General features: G+C 48.5%; 1 protein-coding gene across 1 annotated transcript in view; it reads left to right on the top strand.

Annotated features, from left to right (window-relative positions):
* The first annotated feature begins 16,489 nt into the window (after window positions 1-16,489).
* The window catches only part of CACNA1A (calcium voltage-gated channel subunit alpha1 A), a 134,222-nt gene continuing 131,600 nt past the window's right edge, over window positions 16,490-19,111 (top strand). Inside the window, exon 1 of the mRNA XM_064280777.1 lies at window positions 16,490-16,633. Within this exon, the coding sequence (XP_064136847.1) occupies window positions 16,604-16,633 (30 nt within the window). The 5' untranslated portion in view covers window positions 16,490-16,603. The remainder of the gene's footprint in view (window positions 16,634-19,111) is intronic.

Below are 19,111 nucleotides of genomic sequence, written 5' to 3'. Positions count from 1 at the left end.
CCATATTGGGCAGTGCAGCTCTAAGAGCCAATGGCTATATCACTGGTTTCTCTCCCTTAATATACACTCAGTTCTCTCTTGCCCTGGAAACCCTCTCTGCTCATAGCCAGGCTTGTGTTTCCAGCTCCTTGCCCTCCTCGTCACTCCCCCATCAGCTGCAAGGTTCCCCCCAACCCCTCCCCACACCCTGGCATACTCCCCAGTGATGGGATTGCCCACCTAAGGATGCTCTTCATCCTTCCCATCTCACTCATCTCTGCACTGCCTTGGAGGCCAATGGCCTCGCTGTTCTCTAAACACCTCTGTGATTTCCCCATCTTTTTCACAAATCTCCTCCCTTTAATGTTGCTCTTCCCCAGTGTTCCCCATCTACCCTGGGATATATGGTGTACCATAACATATCCTTTGTTACTTCCTTATTCACTCACCAAGTATTTGGTGAGTATCTGCTAAGCAATGAAAAGTGATACTAGAAAAGTCTCTGCCCTTAGGGAGCTGGCATTCTAGAAGATGAGATAAATGATAAATACAGATGAGTAAACAGTATCATTCCAGAGAGTGGAGGGCAGGGTCTCTTTAGCTAGGAGGGCCAAGGACCCCTCTCTGAGAAGGCAGAATCTGAGCTGTGCCTGAAGGGTTTGAAGAGCCACCTTTGAAAGAGAGGAGGGTTGAAAGTTGGCTGGAGAATGGGGAAGCAGAGGTAGAGGGGTCTGTGGGGACCTGGTAGAGTGATCATGGTGAAGAGCTTGGGTTTTATTCCAGGCCTGATGGAAGCCATTGGAAGGTTTTAATGAGAGAGTTATTGGAAAGGGAATCTCAAACTCAACATGTCCTCAACCCAGCTCCTCCTCTTGCCCCAAACCTACTCCTTCCGTCTACCCCATCTCAAATGACAGCAGCTGTACCCTTCAGATTAAAAAACAAAAACCGTTGCCATAGAGCCAACCCCAACTCACAGCAACCCCATGCGTGTCAGGGTAGAATGATGCTCCAGAGGGTTTTTAGTGGCTTTGGGGAAACCCCGGTGGCGTAGTGGTTAAGTGCTACGGCTGCTAACCAAAGGGTCAGCAGTTCAAAACCACTAGGCGCTCCTTGGAAACTCTATGGGGCAGTTCTACTCTGTCCTGTAGGGTCGCTATGAGTCGGGATCGACTCGAGGGCACTGGGTTTGGCTTGGTTTGGTTTTTGATTGCTTTGGAAGTAGATCACCAGGGCTTTCTCCTAAGGCACCTCTGGGTGGACTCCAACCTCCAACCTTTTGGTTAGCAGCCAAGTGTGTTAACCTTTTGCATCACTCAGGGACTCCCTCCCTTCAGGTACCCCTAAACCCATTGCCATAGAGTCCGCTCTGACTCACAGCGACACCATAGGACAGTAGAACTGCCCCATTGGGTCTCCAGGGAGCAGCTGGTGGATTCAAACTGCCGACCTTTTGGTTAGCAGCCAAATTCTCAACCACTGCACCACCAGGGTTCAGCCCAGGCCAAAACCCTGGAGTCACCCCGAATCCCCTCTCTCCCACCCCACGTTTAATCCTGGTGGGTGCCATAGTGCTCTCTCCATCTGACGAACTGTATATTTGCTCATCGTCTACTTTGTACTTGGCCATATCCCCAGACCTTACCTAAGTACCTGGCACATTCTGTATGCTCGGTAAACACTAGCTGAATAAACAAGTGAACCATCCACTTGGTGGCTCATTCAGAGCCAGGAAGTGGGGAATCCACTCTTCCCTTCTGTCTTGTCTCCACCCCTGCCCCACTCCATCCACACAAGGCAGCGAAGCCTCCACCCACACAAGCAGGTGAGAACTGGGGTTCTGGGGTCCTGGGGCCCTGGTTTGTTCTTCCTCGGTAGAATGGACCTCCGTGTGTTGTGAACTTCTCTGGGCTTTAGTTTCCTCCTCTGTAAAATGGGACGACTGCTGCCTACTGTGGGGACGCAGGAAGGATTGGCTGAGCAGAGCAAGCTCCGGTACACAGCAATCACAACAGCTATATATAACCCAGGGCCTCTTTTGTACTCCCACTGCCTTTGTCCTAGTTCCAGCCCTCATTACGCTGGCCTGCTCCTGCGGCTCCCTTCTAACTCCTGCCTCCATCACCACCAATCTGTCCTCTCAGCTGTCAGGGTTGTCTTCCCAATGCCAGCCCTAATCGCGGCCCTCCCCTGCTCCGAAACCTTACATGACTCCCAGTGTCCACAGGGCAGAACCATCTCCCCAGCCTCCAGCACCCAGCCTCCAGCGCCTGGCCCACCTGACTTCTCTCCCAGCACTGCCCTGAGGGAGGCCACCACCCCCGCACCCCACTCCCATTTGCCTCTAAATTCCTTCTCGTCCTTCCAGCGGGGGACAGGAGACCGTATCTCGTTCAAAGAAAAAAATGTATAATGTCCTATTAATGATCTTTTATGAGATTGTGGAGTCCCTAGGTAGTGCAAATGATTAATGCCCTCGACTGCTAACCAAAAGATTGGAGGCTTCAGTCCACCCAGAGGTGCCTCAGAAGAAAGGCCTGGCAGTCTATGAGCTAGGTGCCGTGTTGTTGTAGGCAAGAGGGAGATCAGATTAGCTTCATTTCTGAGGCTTGGAGAGGTTAAGGAATTTGGCAAAGGTCATACTGTGAGAAATGCAGGACCAGGGTTTGATCCCAGGTCTGAAGGACCCCAAAGTCTGGATTCTCTGACTGTAGGTGCTGTCTCCTTAGATTTGGGCTCAGGCATGATGATGGCCCCAGTCCTCCCTGTCCACACAGATTTCTTCTGCGTCTGTGCCCCCTACAGCCCATGGGCTATGGGGACTTGTACCTGAACCTGTCATCCACTTACTGGTACTTGCATGGTCCCCAAAGGGTAGAGTTTAGTTCATCTCAGTGTTATCATTGTATCCAGCACAACCTCCCTAGTCCAACCCCCTCATCGCTCACCTGGACCGCCTCCTTCCCAGCCTCTTGGCTTCTTCCCTCACCCCTACAGTCTCTACCCAGTTCCTCAGCCACAGGGATCTTATTTTAATATAAGTCAGGTCACAGCCGTTCTCTGCTCAGAACCCTCCATGGCTCCCACCTCACTCAGGGCAAAAAACCAAGCCTTCCCTGTGGCCCACAAAGCCCTGCACGACCTACCCTGTCACCCCCTGCCCTGGTCTCCTCCTTTTCATCCCCTCCCTCCCTCTGTTCCAGCCACACTGGCCTCCTCAATGTTCCGCAAACACATCAGGCATGTTTCAGCCTCAGGGCCTTTGCACCTGCTAGTCCCTCTGCTGCAAGGTTTTTCCTGTCACACTCACAGGGCACATCCCCTTACTTTCTTCAAGTCTTTACTCCCATGTCACTGTCTGTGGACCTGACGGTCCGATACAGTCACCATTGGCCACGTGTGACTGCTGAGCTCTTGAATTGAGGTGTGCTATAAAAATATACACCGTATTTCAAAGAATCCAAAGAATGTAAAATGCCTTCTTGATAATCTTTTATGTAATTGCAGAGTCCCTGAGTGGTGCAAGAGGTTAACGCCCTCAACTACTAACCAAAAGGTTGGAGGTTCCAGCCCACCCAGAGGTACCTCAAAAGAAAGGACTGGCAATCTACTTCCAAAAAATCAGCCCTTGGAAACCCTGTGAAACACAGTTCTGCTCTGAACACATGGGGTTGCCTTGAGTCAATGAGGACTTGACAAGCAACTAGATATTGATTGCCTGTTTTAATGATAATACTTTAAATAGATTGGGCTCAATAAAATACATTATTAAAATTATTTCACCTGCTTCATTTCACCTTTTTAATGTGGCACTAGAAAATTTACAATCCCGTCTGCAGCTCTCATTGTATTTCTCCTGGGCAGCGCTGCTCTGGACATTTGATATAAAACCACAGCTGCTCCCCACTCCCCTCATGCCACCCCAGACGACCAACCTTGCTTTTCTCCTGAATCCTCATCACCCAACACCGGCGTATTCTTCAGGTTTATTCTCGGTCTCCCTCGAATAGGCAGAGATTTCTGTGGCTTATGTCCCGGATTCCCAGGACAGGGCCCGGCACGTTGTCCAGCTCCATGAATATTTGTGAAGTGAATAAATGAAGACCTTGTCCGTGGCTGGATACAACTGTCCACTTCCTAACCAACAGCTTTCCCATCTGCCAAGAGGGAAGGGCATAAGCCACATAATCTAATGATCCATAAGGCAGAGTTTGAGGAACCCGAGTTAATATTAGAAAGTTGGTGGGGAGAGAGAATCAAATAAATACATGGATCAAGTGAATTGAAAGTTCTCTGGGGTCATCTCACAGTCTAGGACCCCCACCTGCTCTCCCGCTTCCTGGCACGCCACTCACCCCACCCCTCCCAGAAAACCAAACTCATTGCTATCAAGTCAATTCCGACTCCATACCGACCCTATAGGACAGAGTAGAACTGCCCCATAGATTTTCCAAGGCTGTAATCTTTACAGAAGCAGACTGCCACATCTTTCTCCTCCAGAGTGGTTGGTTGATTCAAATTTGAACCACCGATCTTTCGGTTAGCAGCTGAGTGCTTAACCACTGCAACACCAGGGCTCCTTCTCACCCCACCACCATCAAAATCCCAGCCAGACTCTCATTTCATTCCTTGAATTTGCCGAACTCCTTCCCACCCCACATCTCTCTCCTGGCCATTCTCTCACCCTGGAAAGTTTTTCCCCCACAGACCCAATTCCTCCTCCTCATCCATGAGACCTCACCTTCCTGGGTCGCCAGACTAGTTACCACACTACTGTCTGTCCTCAAAGCTGTCGCCTTCCTGGCTACCCCTGTGAATGCATCACACCTGAATGGACTCATTCATTGTGTGCATTTCCTCGTTAAATGCCTCTCGTCTGCGTCAGCTCCAGGGGGCAAGAAGTTCTCATGGCTTGCTTTGCCCAGCACAAAGGAGGTGCTCAGATGCACAATTTGTGATGTCGGGAAAGTAGTTCAGTCCAACCAAGCAGGCCTGTGTCTGCTCTAGAAGTAATCTGGAGAAAGTTTTGGGGAAATTCCTTATTTTAGTTTGGGGTGCCCTAGAGGCTAACTCTGAAAAGGATGCAGGTGCATGTAGTTTATCTGAGAGGTGAGTTCAGGAGCAGGTCCCCTGAGAGAGAAGTGATCCCGAGGCAGGAAGTGTAAGTCATGGAGCCCGTTACCCCTGTGGGCAGCTGGGAGGCCCTGTAGAGCCCACACTTCAGAGGGATCCAGAATGAGAGGCGAGGGAGATGGAGCGTTGATCCCCTAGCTCCCATCTGGCTTTTGAAGGGTGTTAATTCCCTGCGCTTGTCTAAGCTTTGGAGAAAACCTCCAGGCAAAGAGATGCAGATACCTATTGGCACAGGATGGAGTGGTAAGGCCCAGTCCTCCTGACAAGGCACATGCAAGTTATTTGTTGTGGTCTCCCTCAGTCATAGAACCCCCAGGTTTTCAGAGTTTCTTGCCCCTCGCCTGCAGCTTCGATGATTGCCTCTCCTCTGTGTTGCTCTGTGACAGCTCACCCTGCGTCGCTTACCGCTGAAATGGACACACTCAGAAACAGGTCTGGGTGTTCCCCGGGATGCCAGAGCGGGGGCCGCGGCACCCCTCATCCCACCAGCAGCATGTTTACAAACGAGCTCCTAGGACAAGGTCTTCCCAAGAGGATCTGTGCAGGACACCCTTCTCTCTTATTGCCGTGATTCTTTCCTACTTGCCTTTACAAGAGTGACTTTTTTTGACCTGAGGCCTGGGGTCTGTAGCCCCTTTTTAAGCAGGTGCCAGTATGTTTGGTTTTTTCATTTGTTTCTGAGTAGCTTAGCACACATCCTGTGTGCACTTCACAAGGTTGTTAGTTGTCGTCAGCTCCACCTCACGGCAACCCCCTGTACAATAGAAGGAAACATTGTCTGGTCCTATACTGTCTTCACAACTGTTGGAACGCTCAAATCCATAGTTGCCGCCCCTGTATTTTGAGTGCCTTCCAACCTAGAGGGCTTATCTACCAGCATTCTGTCAGACAGTGTTCTGTTGTGATTCTTAGGGTTTTCATTGGCTAATTTTCAGAAGTAGATTGCCAGGCCTTTCTTTCTAGTCTGTCTTATCTGGAAGCTCCACTGAAGCCTGTCCACCTGCTGGTATTAGAAGTACTGGTGGCATAGTTTCCAGCATCATAGCAATGTGCAAGCCACCACAGTATGACACACAAGTATTACTTCGTTTAATCCTCACAGCCTTTTGCTTTGAGGGGTCAGTGCTATAATTATCCTGGTATACAAAAGGGGAAACTGAGGCACAGAGAGACAACTTGTCCAAGGTCACCTAGCTGGGAAGTGGCAGAGCTGGCATCCAAACCTGGCCAGGCAGGGCTCTTAATACTGAACTACTCCCCTGTCAGTTGGTAAAGAACTGTTGCCCCCAAGTCCCTAAAGAATCTTCCATCGCCCTGGCCCGTCCCCAGGGCCCCAGGCTTCCCCATAGCCCATTCTGATTGGCCAAGGCCCTGATGTAGAGGTTGTAAAATACACTAACCATCACCCCTACCATGGGGAAGCTTTCATTCCTCTCATCCCAAAAGAACCAACATTTATTGAACATCAACCACACATCTGTTCCGGGTCTCTGTAAATCATCTTTGATCCCACCAGGCAGGTACTATTCACATTGCTTTACAGATGAGGAACCTGAGGCCCAGAGATGTAAAGCTGCTTGCCTGCAGTCACCCAGACAACATCAAACCCCAAGTTCCCCGCCACCCCCTTTCTGGCCCAAAACCCACCCTTTGTTTTCGTTTTGGCTTCTTTCTTCCAGCATCTTGTCAACAGTTGGGACGGAGTTTGACTTACGGACGCTGAGAGCAGTTCGAGTGCTGCGGCCGCTCAAGCTGGTGTCTGGAATCCCAAGTGCGTGAGTTTCTGCCCCTGGCAAGGGGTGTGCTCCGCAGGGGGGCCCTTGGTTTCCCCTCCCCAGAGCGTCTCTAAAAGAGCCCTCAGCCCTTCCAGCCTGCATCAGGGCAGCCTCCTCTCTGAGGAAGCTCCCAAGGCAATCCCCAGAAACCTGGCTGCACATCTGGGCGAGCTCTCGAAAGCAAGCCAGGTCCCTCATCCATAACCACCAAAAAACCGAAAACCAAACCCGTTGCCATGGAGTCGATTCCAACTCATAGCAACCCTATAGGACAGAGTAGAACTGCCCCACAGAGTTTCCAAGGAACGCCTGGTGGATTCAAACTGCCAACCCCCTGGTTAGTAGCAGTAGCACTTAACCACTATGCCACCAAGGTTTCCCCCATAACCACAGCACCCACTTATTGAGCACCTACTGTATATCAGGAGCACCACTCGTTCTCTCATTCAGTTCTCACAACCCCTATGAAGTTGATAGCACTGATATCTCCATTCTACAGATGGGAAAACTGAGGCTCAAAGTGACTGAGAAGTGGCACATGGCTGAGAAGTGGCAGAACTAGGAGTTAACTCAAGTATGACTCCAAGCCTGGGCAGAAACAATGGCAGCGATGACCGTTACCATTTATTGTGTGCTTGCTGTATACCAGGCACTGTAGAATGAACTTAACCTGCGTATCTTAGTTCCACCTCACAGTCAATGAACCCATTTTACAGCTGAGAAGGCCGAGGCTCAGGAAGGTTAAATTACTCACCTGAGTTCTTACAGCTTGACAGTGACGAGCTCCAAAGTCCATACTCATTTCATGCTGCTTTCTCATTCTCTAAAGACACTTCTACTTCACTCTTTGGGGGTGGCTGCAATGTGCCAGGTCAGAATTAAGTATAGGTTCATCTGAAAAAAAAAATTATATGCATATATGTATATATACATATATATGCACAAATAAAAAATAAGCTTAGGAAATAACTACTGCCTTAATAAAATGATAATAATAATTTATAAAACTGTGTACCAAGTACTCTTCTAAGTATTTTCTATTTTTTTTTAACTCATTTGTCCTCACAACAAGCCTGTGAGATAGGCTGTCTTATTATCACCATTTTACATTTTTGTTGGCCTCATTCCTTGGGTTCATTGCCATCCAGGTTTAATGAATAAGATTTCCTAGATGAACATCAGCAGGGTCTCTTCATAGAAAGAAGGCACTTACTTATGCAGGCAGCAGGAGCCCAGTCGTCATGGTAAATTAAGGGCCATCCCAAAGCTAATACCAATAAAACCACGTGTGATGGGCCAAGTACTTCGCTAGGTATGAATGATTTCATTAAATCCTGTGAAGCAGGTGCTATTCTAATCTCCACTTACAGTTGGAGAAACTGAGGCTCAGAAGGGTGAGGTGACTTGCTCAAGGTCCCATACCTAGTAAGCAGATGACTTAGGTTCCCAAGAAGCAGACTTAGCTAGGTGTTCAGATGCTCGTGAGCACTCAGGAGCGAGGGCAGGTGGGACGGAGGGAAGCAGGATGGGGCAGCGGAGGGTGTCAGCAAGGGTGCAGCCTCAGCAGGAGTCAACCCCAGCCTGAGCCCACGAGGAGCTCTGCAGTGTGAAGAACACCAGAGTTGTCCTCCAACTGGAGGCAAGGAGGCTGGCCTTTTGTACTTCTGCATCAGTCAGTTATTGGAGGTGAGGGTAGGGAAGCCATAACCTCCCAGTGAGGCAGCTCCTGATAACCAAGGGCAAGGCTACAAAGAGGCAGGTCGGCTGGAACCCATAGCAGCTGGAGGTTAGGTGCCCCAGTGGGAAAGGGGATCTGGGCAAGGCACCAGCAGCACCCGCAACTGTAGTGCCACTAGGATGCAAGTCCAGCTCTCCCTGCCTCCCAGCCTTAACCACCCTGTACACTGCCTCCATGAGCATTGACACTTTGGACCCCCTGGAGTCTTGGACTGCTCTGACAGTTTCCCTCAATTACAGTGGTCTCACCCATCATGGGGTGCTAATAATGGGCCACAGGAAGTTCTTCTTATCAAGCAGCAAGGGCCCCAAGCTTTATGTTTGAACCTAAATATTAACCATAAAGAAAAAAAGTTGCTGTGTAAGTAGACTCTGACTCATGGTGACCGCAGGTGTGTCAGAGTAGAACTGTGCTCCATAGCATTTTCAATGGATGATTTTTTGGAAATAGATCGCCAGGCCTTTCTTTCGAGGTGCCTCTGGTTAGTCTCAACTCCAACCTTTTGGTGAGCAGCTGAGCACATTACCCACTTACACTACTCCAAATATATAGACTTCATATACTACATATTTGACCAATATATAGGAAGCCATATATCCATTGCCGTTGAGTCGATTCTGACTCATAGCGACCCTATAGGACAGAGTAAAACTGCCCCATGGGGTTTCCAAGGAGCAGCTGGGGAATTCAAACTGTCGACCTTTTGGTTGTTTTGGTTAGCAGAGAAGCTCTTCGTCAGTGTGCCACCAGGGCTCCGAGGAAACCATAGACTTCCCTAATATGTATCTCAGGGGTTGTCGTTGTTGTTAGTTGCCATCGTGTCTGTTCTGACTCATGGTGACCCCACATGTGCAGAGTAGAACTGCTCCATTAAGCTTTTCAAGGCTGTGACTTTCAGAAGCAGATCGCCAGGCCTGTCTTCCGAGAAGTCTTTGGGTGCACTCAAACTGCCAACCTTTCAGCTAGTAGTTGAGCACTTAACCATTTGGGCCACCCAGGGGTGCCACATAAAAAAAAAAATAGGGGTTACAAATGTAGAATTTGCCTTCTATGTAGCAAAAGGAGCTCTGGTGGCACAGTAGTTAAGAGTTTGGCTGCTAACCAAAAGGTCAGCAGTTCGAATCCACCAGCCGTTCTTTGGAAACCCTATGGGGCAGTTCTACTCTGTGCTATAGGGTCACTAAGAGTCATAATCAGCTCAATGGCAACAGGTTTGTTTCTTTTTTGTTTGGTTTGGTTTGGTTAGGTAGCAAAAAATGGCAGCTATTGTTATTATGAACATTCTTTGAATCTTAGAGTCATGGGTCTTTTAGAATAGAATGAAACTTTATTTATCATCAGCTTTATCCCTTCCTCTTCCAAAGGAAATTCAGGCTCAGAGCCACTTGATCATCAGTTACATGGGTATATTATTTATAATGTGGGAAGCTCCTGGACCCTGGACTTTCACGGAAAAGGGTCCTTCATTGATTGGTGATAAAACTCCTGCAGCACCAGGTATCCCAACCCCCAGTAGGGTGTGTCTTCCATCCCACCCCTGCCCCGGCCTTGAGGGCTTACCATACCCGTTGCCATTAAGTCGATTCCGACTCATAGCAACCCTACAAGACAGATTAGAACTGTCCCATAGGGTTTCCAAGGAGCAAGTGATGGATTCAAACTGCCAACCTTTTGGTTAGCAGCCAGGCTTTTAACCACTGAGCCACCAGGGCTCCACTTGGGCACTATGCCTCGTCTTCCTGAGTTGGACTGCCCAGAACAGAGAAGCCAGCATGGGTGCATAACCTCGAGTCATACGGACTTGGGTTTGAGTTCTGACTTTGCCATTTCTCATGCCCGTGGGTGAGTCACCTCACCTCTCAGAGCCTTGCTTCCCCACTCTGTAAAATACGGGTGATTTTATATGTGCTCTCACTTCATGGGGTTGTTTCCAGAAGCCAATGAGATCATGTGCGGTCTGGAACTGGGACACCTCCTGCTTTCCTGGGCAGAGCTGCAATTAGCCTTTGCATGAATTAGGAAAAGATGCCCCCTGTTGGTAGAAAAAATTAGGAAAAGACTCTCCACTTTGCGTGGAAGCTGCCCAACACCCAAGTATGTGGCTTAGAAAGCAATAGATTTCTGCCCTTTTCTTGCCCAAAAGGTCATGAAATGAAACAGCAAATGGAGCACAAAGTACTTTTTAAGATAAAAAGCGCTTTTAAAAAAAAGAAGGAAGGCTTGTCCCTGTTATTGTAATGCCCAGCCTCGGTGTGGCCCTCGCTCCGTCTTCCCCACCCCCGTGTGCTCTGGGTTCCCTCAGCATCTCTGGCGGGGTGGTGGGTGCTTGCTCATGGGCTGTGGGGCTCTCTCTGTGTCTCCCCAGGTTTACAAGTCGTCTTGAAGTCGATCATGAAGGCGATGATTCCCCTGCTGCAGATCGGCCTCCTCCTATTTTTTGCAATCCTTATTTTTGCAATCATAGGGTTAGAATTTTATATGGGAAAATTTCATACCACCTGCTTTGAAGAAGGGACAGGTAGGTCCAAGCAGCTGGACATGTTTTTCCAACCTTCTTCCCATTCTCCTTCTTTGGGGAACAAAGCTTCCAGAAGGGACCCCCAGGGGCTTGCTTCTTTGTCTTGGCAGCTGGGAGAACCTCCTTTACCAAGCTCTGTCGGGAAGGCAGAGGGTGAACTAGCCCAGATCTTGGTTGTAGCTGTGGTCTTGGGTTGGGGCCCCCAGAAGCAGACCCAGGGGCAGGTGGTGTGTTGAGGAAGTGACCCCAGAACATACCATCATGGGAGTGGGGAAGTGAGACCGGGAAGGGAAGACAGCTGGTAAGGGTGCCTTGTTGTTAGGGATTGAATAGTGTCTCCCAAAAAGATGTGTTGAAGCCCTAACTTCTGTACCTGTGAATGTGACCTCATTTGGAGAAATAGGATCTTTCTTTAAAGATATTATCAATTAGGGTAGGTCCGAATCCTAATCCTGTCTAAGTAGTGTCTTATATAAGGGGAGAACAGACACAGAAATCGGGTCACACAGGGGAGACACCATGTAAGGATCCCTCTACAAGCAAAGGACCACAAAAAAACACCCAGAGCTACCAGAAGCTGCAAGAGACAAGGAGGGACCTTCCCCTACAGCTGACAGAGAACATAGCCCTACTGACGCCCTAGATCCAGACTTCTAACCTCCAGAACTGTGAGACAATAAATTTCTGTTCTTTAAAGCCACCCACTTTGTGGTATTTTGTTAACGCAACCCTCCAAGACTAAGACACTTAGCAAGTCAATTACCACTGCAGACAACTGCGGCTCAGTCCCACTGGGGACTTCTGGGAGGCAGAGTAGAGCATACAGCTCAGAGTCATCCCACCCGAAGGGTGAGGGAGCTGGGGTATTGATCTACTGACTTCTGGCTGACATGTCAGGCATACCTGGCCACCTGCACACAGTGGAGCAATTCATGGCGTTTTCAGGCAAGGATATGGGCAGGGAGCCAAGAGTGTCCACCTAGTTACCTTCCAGCAACCTGAGACCATGCTGAGTGTTGAAGCAGGAAGAAGGGATGGTGGCCTGAGCAGGAAGAGGCCCAGCCTGACTGCTTTCGTGTGCCGGTCCTTTCCCGGGTTGGTTTCGCCACTCTCACACACAGTCCTCTGATTGGAGGGCATAGCATTGCCAATACTCAGACGCAGGTCATTCCCCTGTAGAAGAAGGTACAAGATGGCTCCTCCTGGCCCCCTCCCCCAGGATGTGCTTGAGGGTGCTCAACTGGGGGTCCTGGCCAGGGCTGAGACCCCAGTATTGGCACCAACCAGTCAGAACCTGGCACTGGGCAGGGTGCTGGAGGCATACTAGTGGCTGGGTCACGAGAAGGTTTGGGGCAGGGGGTAGGAAAAGAGCCAGGGAAGCAGGAGGCACCACCCTTTGGGCCCAGCGCTGAACCAGCAGTGTGGAAGGCGGCCCCCCCCGGCTGTCCATGCTCAGCACTCAGGAAGCAGATAGCTTTTGGGTATATTTTCATTTACATCCCTTGCTCTCTGTATTGGTTTTCAAAGAGCTGCTGTAACAAAGTACCACAAATGAAGTGGCTTAAAACAACACGGATGGATTGTTCTCTCACAGTTCTGGAGGCCAGAAGTCCAAATCAAGGTGTGGGCAGGGCCGTACTCCCTCCGAAGGTTCTAGGGGAGGACCATTCTTTCCTCTTCTAGCTTCTGGTGTCTCCAGGTGTCCGCTGGTGTGTGACATGGCCTTCCCCTTATGTCTCTGTGTCTCGAACCTCCCCCCCCTCCTTTTTCTTATAAAGATACCAGTCATTGGCTGTGGAGCCCATCCCAAATCCAGAATGATCTCATCTCAAGATCCCTAACTAATTACATCCGCAAAGGCCTTATTTCCAACAAGGTCACATTCACAGCTTTGAGGGGTTAGGATGTGGACATATCTTTTCAGGGAGACACAATTCAACCCACGACACTCTCTGAACTCTAGCCACTTGCTATCTGAAACCCAAGAAGCAAACAGGGTCAGATAATGAGAGATGCCTGTGTTTCAGTATTGCACAGCTGGTTCAGCCGTCTGGTGCAGGCCAAGTGAAGGGCAGCCTGACCCTTCAGGCCAAGGGAACCATTAACTGAGGGAGAGGAGCCTGGACACTGAGGCCCAAAGGGGAGCTCGGGTTGAAGGGAAAGAGGCTCCAGGCCTGTCTGGTTGGGGAAAGATGGCCATGGATGAAGACATTACCCAGAGTGGCTTCCATTCACCTTCTCTGCCCACTGGCCCCCAAGTGGGCCAATAGGGACAGCAGCCAGCCATATAGCAACCATCCCATACCTCTCCTGAGACCCCCAGGGGAAGGAAACACCCAGTGGAGCAGGGGTATTCAAGACACGTTTTTCCTTCCTCCTTTTCTCTGGTTCCTCCTGTCTCCTCTCCTGGGTTTGTGAAGTGTGCTCAATATGGAATGTCCTAATTATTTCTTTTCCCGATGAAGAAGGTGTTAATTGAGGCAGAGCTATTTCTGCGCCCGGTCGCGTCACCCAGGCGGAAACGCAGAGGGAGGGAAGCAGGGCAGGGCCCCTCAGAAAACCAGCCACAAGCACGGAAACCAGGACTCTGAATCCTGAGCTGGTTTGGGGTTTTGTTTTGTTTTTTTCCAGAGAAGAGGCCGCGGGGCTGCCTTGGGTCTGAGTGGGGTTCGGAGGGGACAGGCGTGGGTGGGGCAACCAAAGGGCAGGAAGATTCATTTAGGAATATGACTGAAAAGCTGGAGATTAAAAATATAAAGCGTGTGAGTAAGAGACAGATATATGCAGACACCCAGGCAGCAGGTTAATTTTAAAATATATTTATAACCAAATTCCACAGACTTTCTGGACCATTGCTTTTCTAGAAGCAGCCCTCAGAGCATAGCGCGGTGGTGGAGGGGGTAGAGGTAGGGGGCTTGCAGAAACAGCACAGGCAAAGCTGCTAAAGATAGCCAAGTTCTCAGCATTCCCGTATCAGGAGCCAGTTCCCGTGTGCCCAGCACGGTGCCCCACACTCAGAGGAATGCAGAAATCAAGTGGAAGCCTTCCTGCTTTCCAAGAGCTTCCAGAATAGTTTGGGGAGACAAGATTCCTCATTTAGAACTATTTCATGGCAATGAAGGCTAATGTGTGATTATAAGCCCCCAGGTATGAAAAGACGGGAGATGTTGTAGGCCCAAGGAAAAGAAAGACCGGTGTTAGCTGGGTTGACACAAGGGAACTCTGTGGGGTTGGGAACTAAGCCAGACTTGGATGCTTGGAAGACGGACTAGGTTCTGGAAAGAGGCGACCAGTGATTGGCCTGGAGTGGATAACTGTTAAAATTGGTGATAGGTACATGGAAATTCATCATACTATCCTCTCTGTTTTTGTGCATGTCTGAAGTTCTTTGTTTTGGGTCAAAGAAGAAATAAGAGCTTATGATTCTTTTTTTTTTTTCCCCTGCCCTGAGTCTTATGTTTAAAAGATTTTGCCTTTCTACCTGTATTTATTAAGTAATAGTCTGTGTAGCCAAGTTAAGTGACGAAGGTGTTTCCAACAACATAAGCTCGTGGCTGACATGCTCGCTGCTTCTTGGAGCAGTGAGTGTCATGTCTTAGAGCAACCACCGGTGTCACCTCACGTAGAAGTGGAAACCGTGAGGCTAGACTTAAAGTTTCTGTGTAACTGGCACTCAAAAGGTCAACAAGATCTGTTCATTTTGTGTCGGTGTATTCCTCTCTGCAGGGTGCTAAGTCAAGGGTGGGAATTCGTGCTGCAGAGCCTGTCATATGTACAGTGGGATATATTTTCATTTCATAGGAAACTTGAGTTTACACACATGGCTGTTTGTTTTCTTGCCCGACAGTGTCACTCTTTCCTTTGACCAAAAGCGTCTGTCACTCACAAAATAAGTTCCTATCCGCTGCTCTGGCCAAATGGGGACACTCCGGAGATAATCTGTGAACTACCTCCAGGTGTTCATAGATAGTCAGGTCATCTCTCCTCCTCCCTGCCCATCAACGCCTTGGAATGCTGACCTTTAGTGCCGAGCCCAGCAGCTGCCTCCCCAGGAAGCTGTCTGGTTCCCAGTGAGAGGGGTGCCCATTGGCACGTTCTTCTCTCCTTGTGACATTTTCACAATCTGCCTCCAACTATTTGGGAAGAAAGCTTAGCTCTCGTGCCTAAGGGTAGGAACTGTGTGTGCTGGTCTCCCTCGCCCCCAGAAAAGCTCCCTGAGCCCCGTACATCTCAAGAAAAAGAAAATTGGTAAGGCTACAGAAGACTAACACAATATGATTGACAAGCTTGTTCTAATGGACATCTAGAAAATTCTGCATCCAACACCCACACAGTAAACCCCAAACACTTAAAAACTGAGTATAGCATAGGCCATAAGACAAATCTCAACAGATGTCAAAGGACTGGAATAACACAGAACACAGTCTCTGACCATAATGCTGTTAAGCTGGAAATCAGGAACAAAAAAAGATAACTCTAAAAATGTTAGGAAATTAAGAGACATGCTTCTTATTTATGGGTGAAATAATATGATGTCTGAGATTTGCTTTAAAATTTTCTAGTGGCAAGACAAAGTGAGAGGAAGGGGGATATAGATGAAACAAGATTGGCCTGGAATGGGTAACTGTTGAAATTGCTATTAGGTACATGGGAATTCAGCAAGCCAGTCTCTCTGTTTTTGTGTATGTCTGAAGTTTTGTTTTGTTTTGTTTAAAGAAATGTTTCTTGATTTCCCATGGGTCAAAGAAGAAATAATAATGGAAATTGGAAAATATTTTAGTTGAGCAATAATGATAGTATCAAACCAAAACAAAACGTGTTGCTGTTGAGTCAATTCCGCCTTATAGCGACCCTATAGGACAGAGTAGAACTGCCCCGTAGGGTTTCCAAGGAGTTGCTGGTGAATTTGAACAGATGATCTTTTGGTTCGCAGCCGAGGTCTTGACCACTGTGCTACCAGGGCTCCAATAGTAGTATATCAAAATTTATGAGATGCAGCTAAAGCAGCATTTAAAGGGGGTTTCTAGCCTTAAAGAACTCAACTCAAAAACTTAAGGAAAAGTACAGCCAACTAAACCCACAAAAACAGGAAATGAAAAGTAATAGAAGATTAGAGAAGTAGCTAATGGAATAGAAAAAAAAAATTGATCGACGAAACTAAAGTTGGTTTCTTAAAAAGACTGAGAAGTTCATCCCAATAGCCATTTTTCTAACAGCATTCAATATACGCTAGCCACTATTTCAGAGAGCTGGTTTTCCCTGCTCCCCCCTGACTTTTGTCCCCTTGCTTTCATAGATGACATTCAGGGTGAGTCTCCGGCTCCATGTGGGACAGAGGAGCCTGCCCGTACCTGCCCCAATGGGACCAAATGTCAGCCCTACTGGGAAGGGCCCAACAACGGGATCACTCAGTTCGACAACATCCTGTTTGCAGTGCTGACCGTCTTCCAGTGCATCACCATGGAAGGGTGGACTGATCTCCTGTACAATGTAAGTGTGCTGGGGTGTGGGCACTGGCGTTGCCGAGCAGGTGGCCTTCCAGAACAATGATGCCCCCAACCCTGAGCAGGGGGTGGGGGCAGCCCAGGGACAGCCTTGAGGAGAGCCCCCAGGCCTTTGAAGACACCAGGCACTTGTCAGCAGATCTTTCACCAGGGAAGGCCCTCAGGCATGGAAATCCAGAGAGTGTACCAAGGCTTAAGGATTTTTAATTGCACACGTTTTTTGTTTGTTTAAATAATATTTTATTGTGTTTTCGGTAAAGGTTTACACAGCAGTTTAGCTTTCCATTCAACAATTTCTACACAAGCCATTCAGTGATATTGATTACATTCTCCACAATGCACGGACATTCTCAGTATTTCCATTCTGGTTGTTCCATTTCCATTAATCTAGTTTCCCTGCCCCCTTACAGTCTCATCTTTGTTTTAAAGTAATTGTTGACTTTTGGTCTCGTACAGGTGATTTTTTTAGAGAAGCACAGTACATACAGGTGATATTCATTATTTTGTGAGCCAGTCTGTTATTTAGCTACAAAGTTGACCTCAGAGGTTAGTTTTGGTTCAAGGTTTGAAGGGTATCTCAGGGCAATAGTCTCAGGGAGTCTTCTACTCTCAATCAGTCCAGTAAGTCTGGGTTTTGTTTTGTTTTAATTCATTTGTTTTTAGGAATTTGAAGTTCTGTTCCACATTTTTCTCCCATTCCATCAGGGTCCATCTATTGTGGCCCTGATTAGAACTGTCAGTAGTAGTTGCTGAGTGCCATCTAGTTTTTCTGGCCTCAGGGTATATGAGGCTGTGGTTCATGTAGACAGTTTGTCCTGTAGACTAGTTTCTTCTTTGAGGCTTTGGTTTTCTTCTTTCTCTTTTGCTCCAGACAAGTAGAGACCAATAGTTGTATCTTAGATGGCCACTCCCAGCTTTTAAGGCCCCAAACACTACTCCCCAAACTAGGATGTAGAACATAATTTTATGAACTGTATTATGTCAGTCAACCAAGATGTTCCATGACACAATGGTCCTAATCCTTCAAATCCAGAAAACCAATATTCCCACGAGGTACTTGGTTACGTAATTGCATAAGCTTTTAAATATAATTTTAGATTTTTGAATACATAATACATTGTATGATTCAACAGTTAATATGGATGAAAGACAAAACCCCATCTCCTGGGGGCCCCCTGGCCCTCCTCCAGCCCATGGGGTAAGGAACCGTTCGGCTGAGGGGACATGTCTACCAGGAGCTTGTATCTTCCTCCCTTTCTAGACCACACTCTGAGTTACCCAGAATCCTGGCATTCACTGCCCAAGCCCAGATTCCAGGAATTTGCAGGAGAGTCTCCTGTGGGCCTATTCTCCAACTACACTGCTTGTGTGTACCCCTGAGTCCCAGGAGTGTGCAAGGGGTGGCTATTGACACCAATGTAGCTGGAGCTTGGACATGCCAGATGGAGGGTCCACACGTGTGCAGGGCAGAGCCATGAGTGGGAAGGAAAGGGGCAAGGCCACAGTCCAGGGGCAGGGCCAGCCCTCCCACACCATGATCTAGGGCAGAGGTCAGATTCGAAATTCCACCCTGACCTTCCAAGTGGTTTCTGAAGGCGTGTTTGTAAGATAGAAGAATAAAGCATATTTTGAATATTTATGCACAGTATGAGGGCCTCCATTTGTACTCTTATCCTAGGTCCTGAAAATGTTAGGGACTATCTGAAAAGATGTCCACCCCAACTGCCCCCCCTTCCACCCTGCTTCTTCCCCCCCCACCCTCCCACCCCCCGCTTATTACCACGTTAGTCCATTAGTGTATCTTTCCAATGTTTATGTGTGCACACGCAGGTATCATCAAACCTACATCCCCCCCCCCACCTTTATTACACAGAAGGATGGCATACTGTCCATACAGCTCTGTTCCTTGAGTTTTTGTTTCACATACAACATATTCTGGAGCTCTTTGTATGTTGGTATGTAGAGAAAGTGCTTGTTCTTTGGGACAGCTGCACTGTATTCCACTGTGAGGGATCCCTGATGAGGGATGCCTGGATGGCTTCCCACACTTTGACACTGAGCACAGTGCTGCTGTGAGCAATGGTGAACATTGCTTTCACACTTGTGCGAAAATAGCTGGGAGGTGGAGGGGGGTCCGTTCCTAGGAGTGGGATTACCGGGTCAGAGAACCAACGAGTTTATAATTTTGATAGATATTTACTTGTTCAAGTTTTAAAGCTCCCCCTGCCCTCAAACTTCCCCCACCCACCTTTGCAGGTGAGAGGCCCCCAAGCCAGTCACCTGTCAGCAGCGAGAGATGGGTAGAGTCAAAGATTCAGGATTCAACACAAGGACACCACAGACCCAGGAGCACCCTGGGGCTGCTCTGCACCCATCTGTTGATGTGTGGAGGCCTCTACTCACCTTACCCTTAGGACTGAAATTGCCAGTGTGGGCCAGGGCTTGGCCTGCTGGGAGAACAATG

This window comes from Loxodonta africana, chromosome 3, assembly GCF_030014295.1.
Source record: "Loxodonta africana isolate mLoxAfr1 chromosome 3, mLoxAfr1.hap2, whole genome shotgun sequence".
Classification (NCBI taxonomy): Eukaryota; Metazoa; Chordata; class Mammalia; order Proboscidea; family Elephantidae; genus Loxodonta; species Loxodonta africana.
The sequence above is the reverse complement of the archived record's forward strand: the minus strand, read 5'-3'. Positions and strand labels throughout refer to the sequence as shown.